This window comes from Mastomys coucha, unplaced genomic scaffold (genome assembly GCF_008632895.1).
Source record: "Mastomys coucha isolate ucsf_1 unplaced genomic scaffold, UCSF_Mcou_1 pScaffold1, whole genome shotgun sequence".
NCBI classification, from domain to species: domain Eukaryota; kingdom Metazoa; phylum Chordata; class Mammalia; order Rodentia; family Muridae; genus Mastomys; species Mastomys coucha.
In genome coordinates, this window is record NW_022196891.1 from 90,254,217 (window position 1) to 90,260,785 (window position 6,569).

At 44.0% G+C, this 6,569-nt stretch overlaps 1 protein-coding gene and 1 long non-coding RNA gene across 3 annotated transcripts in view; one reads left to right on the forward strand and one right to left on the reverse strand.

Annotated features, from left to right (window-relative positions):
* Syt14 (synaptotagmin 14) overlaps positions 1-4,730 on the reverse strand; it is a 145,889-nt gene extending 141,159 nt beyond the window's left edge. For both annotated transcript variants that reach the window (XM_031339457.1, XM_031339450.1), the window contains exon 1: positions 4,518-4,730. In XM_031339457.1, coding sequence (XP_031195317.1) covers positions 4,518-4,530 — 13 coding nt within the window. In that variant the 5' untranslated portion in view covers positions 4,531-4,730. The remainder of the gene's footprint in view (positions 1-4,517) is intronic.
* An 85-nt stretch (positions 4,731-4,815) lies between these two features.
* LOC116069110 overlaps positions 4,816-6,569 on the forward strand; it is a 23,083-nt gene continuing 21,329 nt past the window's right edge. Inside the window, exon 1 of the long non-coding RNA XR_004109852.1 lies at positions 4,816-5,109. This is a non-coding gene — a long non-coding RNA (uncharacterized LOC116069110). The remainder of the gene's footprint in view (positions 5,110-6,569) is intronic.

Here is a 6,569-nt window from a genome sequence, read left to right on the forward strand (position 1 = left end):
AATTGGCCGCCAGACATCTAAGTTACCCTCCTAAATTGGCATTGCTACTATATAATTGTATAATTATAGTAAAGTTAAAACAATCTGAACAGTCAAGTCCTTTCTGCATTTAGCCCCCTGCCCGAACTTGGGACCCATACTCACCATTGCCACAGCATCACACAGAACAGCCATGTCTATTTGTACAGCACTAGCTTGTCAGGCAAACAGGACAGCTCAATGGACAAATGCACTTGCAATACAAGCCTGCAAGCTGAGTCCAGCCACTGGATTTTACCGTAAAAGGAAAGAACTCCGGGTATCCCTGTGTCCTCTAGCCCCACGGGTATCGCCGTGTCCTCTAGCCCCACGGGTATCCTCGTATCCTCTAGCCCCACGGGTATCCTCGTGTCCTCTAGCCCCACGAATATCCTCGTGTCCTCTAGCCCCACGGGTATGTTTTTTATCTCTCTTCCTCTCCCTCCTTTCCTCTCTTCCACACACCCACATGCTAAATAAAAAAGCACAGAAACAAAAACTTGTTCAACACACTATCTCATTTGACCCACATAAATTCCTGGGCATTTAATTAATAATTTTTCTAAAAATAAATTTTACCTTATAAAATTAAATTTACTGGCAAGTTAATTCACTTTTCCAGCCACTGAACTGTTCTTCAAATTTAAGTTTTGGTTTTTGACTATTAGAAAGTTACTAACACAACACAATGAATTCCAGCAAGTATGTGCTCACAAAAAGCAGCTCTTAATTGAATTTTGTAGTTAACTGAAAATAAAAATCCTTCTGCTTTGACTATACCAGATCAATTTTTTATAACTGTAAATATGCATTACTGTATAAGACCACAATAAAAATAATTTATTATTTCATTAATATTCATCTCATGAGTTCAAAATACTCTTTTGAATATGAAGTCTAGTCCTAAAGTCTAGAAAATAAAAAATTGTTCTGATTATATGTATGGATCCTAGAAGTTTGTTTGTTTGTCCTAGAAGTTTATTAATAAATAAAAACTTGCTATATTATTATTATTTCTTCCTTCTAAAAATAATAAATCAAAGGTTCCAATTTATTAGGTTTAACTTAAATATTACTTTGTGTGGGGGGTGCATAATCTCAAAAATGTGAACTGGAGAGATAAAGCTAGTTATGAAACTTAAAAAAGAAAAAATCCTTTAAGTATATGAGCAGAAGTGTAAACACTAAAAATATTTGAGATGCAGATGAAAGAACTTGGTGAACTATAAAATGGAGCTAATATCCAGATTTCTAACTTGAATATCCACCTAATATTAAATGCCATTCAACCAGTGAATTTGTACAAAATAGTGTAGTATGAAAAGTATGAAGGATAGATTTGTGGATTAGGAGACAACTTAAGATCATTCTGAATGTTATACGGTGTACATTTGGATTGCTATAGTACATCCAGGTTGGGATAACTACCTACTACTTAAAATGTAAGTGAGGCTAGATGGTGGTGGCCCACACTTTTTACCCCAGCACTCAGGAAACAAAAAAGTGGATTTCTTTGAGTTTGAGGACAACCTGGTCTACAGAGTGAGTTCCAGGACAGCCAGGGCTACACAGAGAAACCCTGTCTTTAAAAACAGAAAAGAAAGAAAGAAAGAGAAAGGGGGGAAGGAGGGAAGGAAAGAAAAGGAAAGAGGGAGGGAGGGAGGAAGAGAGAGAAGGAGAGAGAGAGAGAGAAAGGCAGGCAAGGAAGGAAGGAAAGAGAAAAGGAAGGAAGGACAGAAAGTACTTTTAGTACTGTTGGTACTAAACTCAAGTCTAAACCACTGAACAGAGTTACTAAAAACATGCCTAACTGCTACAATTCACAACACAATTAGCTATACAAAGGACTGCAGACACAGCTAGAGAGTGAGTTATCCAAGTAAAACGGTGTATAGTTTTTGGTTGAATACAATCTCATTTGAACCCACAAGATGTTACAGAAAAGGTCATTCTAATATTAAGCTACATTTATAGAACTATGCACCAGTAACATAAGGTTATAACAGCTTCAATATACAAGTGGAATCAAATTGTCCATCACTATATTTCAATTTTTAAAACGAAGGAGTAGATGGTTGTTTTCTACAAATGGAAGAGATCTTACACACACACACACACACACACACACACACACACACACACATGAGTACATTTTTTTATTGCTTCAGAAAGGAAAACTAGGATGGGGTTAGACCAAAGTTACTGAATAGCCGACTTGACAATACAAAACTTCATCGCATTAAGGGTATAACATTTATTATCTCAAAATTAATTTTGAAGTTATCACCACTGAATGTTTTCACACAAAGGAAGCATGCATGGCCCATTTCTTGGTATATACATTATACTGCAGCCATGCTCACAATTATCTGTCCCACTAGAACATATATTCTAACTGAGAGGATTCCAAAGTCATACCTGATATACAACAAATGTTCATTGAGTTAACAGGTGAATGAACTGGATATAAATTACTTCTACTAAGTAACTATGTCATCCTTTATCAGAAGTATGACTACCAAGCAGGTCTTCAAAGAAACATTGGCTTATGGTATTACCACACTGAGTAATTAAGATTCTACGCAAAAGTGAGGGAATTAGGGGTGGTATGTATAAACAGAATCTATTTTAGTAATTGTTAAGAAGCATAGTTAGACTAACTTAACTTGATGCCTTTATTTGAAATGTATTAACTACAGTTTCCTTCGCAAAACAGAGAAGGCCTAAGAGTTGATATCTGTATCTTTAAAACCTTAAACAAATCTATAAATATAATAATAAGCTGGGGGTATAGCTCGGTGGTACTTTCTGGCATGTAACATGCTATCAATCCCCAGCATCAAAACTAAAACACAACAAAACAAAAAGCATACAGAGAATCTTTAGAAAAATCCTATTATTTAAAGATACAAAACACAGAGCAAAATGCTCTAACATTTAGCTGCCTAAAGAAAAATCAGACAATAAGAAATTACAAATTATGAGAACCTATTTGAATCCTATCTGGGTTAATCCTTCATGTTCTGCATAAAAAATTTTATTTGTATGGCTTTACCAAAAAAATCCTTCCACAAAGTTGTTGACAAAATAAAGCATTCTACATCAATCAGTGAATTTCACTCCCTAATTCCAACTCTAATAAAACAGTTCTGGGGAGAATAAGGGTTGAACACGCTGTTCTGGACATCAACGATTACAGGTAGATTTTATTCTCCATCATCTTAGCAAATGCAGGTACTTGAGATCATGTCAATGTGTCACATACTTAATCTCTAAAAGGAAGTAGACATGAAACACACAGCTAAGTTAATTCTGGAGTTTGGTGGCTGGATTCTAAAGAAGCCCCCAGGCGTGTATACTAACAGAGACCAGTCACCTAAGGGAATTACTGTGAAGGGGAACACATTAAATGTAGGCAAATAATGATTCAGCTACAGGTACCCTGTACAGGTCACACAGGGAAGTTTTGGAAATCCTTTTTTTTTTTGTACTGAGCTCATCTAAGATGAGCTGTGTGATACTAACTGCACAATATCCTCCTCAATAGCAAGGCAAATTACATTCCACTCCAGCCCCACGTTCTCAGAATAAGAGGAAAATACACATTGGTACCACTTACCTTATCCAATTCACATTAAGCCTACTTGTGAAACATTTCTGTTGCCAATCTTCTGGGTGCGTTTGTCATAAATAGGCATTTGCCTCTCCCCGGAGAAGAGCAATTTTGAGGGTCAGGTGAGAGGGTTAACCTCAGGAAGATGTCCTGGCACCCATACCCGTCAACAGAAGGGGATAGTGTGGATATCATCGGCCCAGAGAGCGCGGCAAGAGCAGCAGGCTGAGCGGGTCCGCCTGTCCCACGCCGACCACAAGGGCAGCCTCCCGCTGCCGAACAGCACGGCGCTCCTCAATACCTCAGAGCCTCATTCACTTCAGCATCTCAGTACCTCAGCGCCTTAGTACCTGAGCATCTCTCGGTACCTCCGCGCCTTAGTACCTGAGTCTCCTCAGAGCCTTAGCACCTTGGCATCTGAACATCTCACAGCGCCTTAGTACCTGAGTCTCCTCAGTGCCAGTGCCTCATTCACCTCAGAGACTCAGCGACTTAGCGTCTAAATACCTCAGAGCCTTAGTACCTGAGTCTCCTCAGTGCCAGCGCCTCCTTCACCTCAGAGACTCAGCTTCTCAGCGTCTAAGTACCTGAGTCTCCTCAGTGCTTCCCTCAGAGACTCCAGCGACTTGGCGTCTAAATACCTCAGCGCCTTAGTACCTGAGCATCTCGCTCAGTACTTCAGAGCCTTAGTACCTGAGCATCTCACTCGGTACCTCAGCGCCCACAGCGTGTAGGCCAGTGCTCGCTAGGGCCGCACGCCGCGCCTAGGCCGGTGTCCCGCATCAGCTTCTCTTACAGTCCGGACCCGCAACCCACATCTCGGCCTCCCGGGCCCTGCGCTGGCCCGCGGGGCGTCTTCCCCGAGCATCGCTTGGCTTCCACTTACCTTCGATCGCCATGATGCGCTCGCCATGGACCGCACCAATCACACAGGGAGAACCGGGGTAAGTGCAGGAGCTTGCGCTGAGGCCTCCGGCGAGAGGGGCGGGAACGACCCGGGGCCGGGCAGCTGGGCCTCCAGAAGCCGGGGCGGGGCGGCGGGGTGGGGTCGGAGCTCCAGAGCAAGCGGCGCAGGAAGCGGAACCTTCCACAGGCGCGCACCGTCGGCACGTGACACCGCCCCGCCCCCGGCCCCTCCAGGCCCCGCCCCTCGCAACAACTACAGTTTGGCCCCACAACCTCGACTTAACCCATTCCCACTAGCCTCCTCAGGCCCCGCCCCCGAAATACCCACAACCCCGCCTACCACCCTGACCCGCCACTCCCGCCTCCTGCAGGCCACGCCCTCACCTCGCCCTATCCGGCCCCCAGCCTATGCGGGGGTCTCAGGCGGGCATTCCAAACAGGTGCGGGAGAGAGAGCCGCTAGCCGCCTCAGCAGCCAGCCGCCTCCATCAGGCTTCCAGAGCGGCTGGACAGGCGTTCAGGACCACGGACAGGTCTCTGCACCGGGAAGTGCCAGATTCCCTCTCGGCGAAGGTATATTGAGTTTGGTTTGGTTTGCCTGAGCACTCACCTCAGACTGCAGCCAGCCGGTAGAGACCCACTTCTTGGCACAGCAAGCCAGAAAGAGGGATCCTGAGGACGGTCTCTGGCTCTCCCGCCTTCTCTCTCTCTCTTCAGCCTCATTTCTAATGAGACTCAACTCCACAGGAGCTTGGTGTCCCCCTTGGAAGTACAAGTTCTCATTTGTCTGTACACTGCAAGCACGCATTTGAAGCCACACCATCGTAGGTGCGGCACAGACGTCTTGACAAAGGGCCTGGAAATGCATGTCACATACCCATTTTTTAAGTTTGCAGGCCCTTGAGCATGTGAACACCCAAAAGCCAACCCCGAGCAAACAACAACTAACTACCTAATCAGCCTCTCTCCACTATTTGCCGGACCTCCCGCTTCATTGGGTGCTTTAAAGGTCAGGATGACTAAGCCTAAAAGGATAGGGGCTTAGGGATTCTCCCTCGTGGAGAAGATGGCCACTCCTAGAACAGGTGGCTATTAAGGACAGATACAAAGGAGAAAATATTTCCCAGTTATTATGTAAGTGAGGTTGGACTGTAATCTAGAGCAGAAACTGGCTTTCATTGCTTTTATATAACTTCTCCCTCAGTCAATTGATGCTCAATATGCATTAGTTCCTTAACACTTTTTTTTTCTACATTTGCTTATTTATTGCAGCAGGACCTTCGTGGGAAGGTTAAAGGACAGTTTGCAGAAGTTTGTTCTCATCACCATACGCACTCCAGGGATCAAATCAGGTTGTCAGTCAGGCTTGGTAGCAAATATCTTTACCTTCCGAGACATTTCCCTGACCCTGTTCTTTAATGTTTTTGACTAGTCCGGTGGATATCTACTGATCTAGGCATCATGCTGAGAGCTGGCTGCAAGGGTAGAGGAGATGGATCGATCGGTTGATAAAGTGTTTGTTGCACTAGCTCTGGAGAATTGAGATAGGCAGATCCTTGAAGTTCATTGGTGAGCCAGTGTAGACTAATTGATGAGCTCCAAGATCAATGAGAAAGTCTGTCTCAAAAAAAAGGAGACGGGGACAGGGGTGGGGGGATGGGGGAGACTGGAGAAATGTCTCAGCACTGAAGAGTATGTGCTGTTTTTGCAGAGGACCTGGGTGGGTTCAGCTCCTAGCATCCACATGGGAGCTAACAACTGTTGCAACTCCTCTTCCAGCCTCCATGGGAACCAGGCATGCATATTCATAAAAGAAACAGGTAAAGAAGAGAGTGACTGAAGAAAACACTCAGCGTGTCTATCTTACAGACACATATGCATGCCCCTATCCATATAGGAGCACACACATGCACAGAAACACACACATAACCAAAAACATCTGTCTACAAACAGGAATTGTTATTGAAGTATCAAACTAAATAACTCTCCTGATAAAATACCTATCCTGCCTCTCTCTCTCTCTCTCTCTCTCT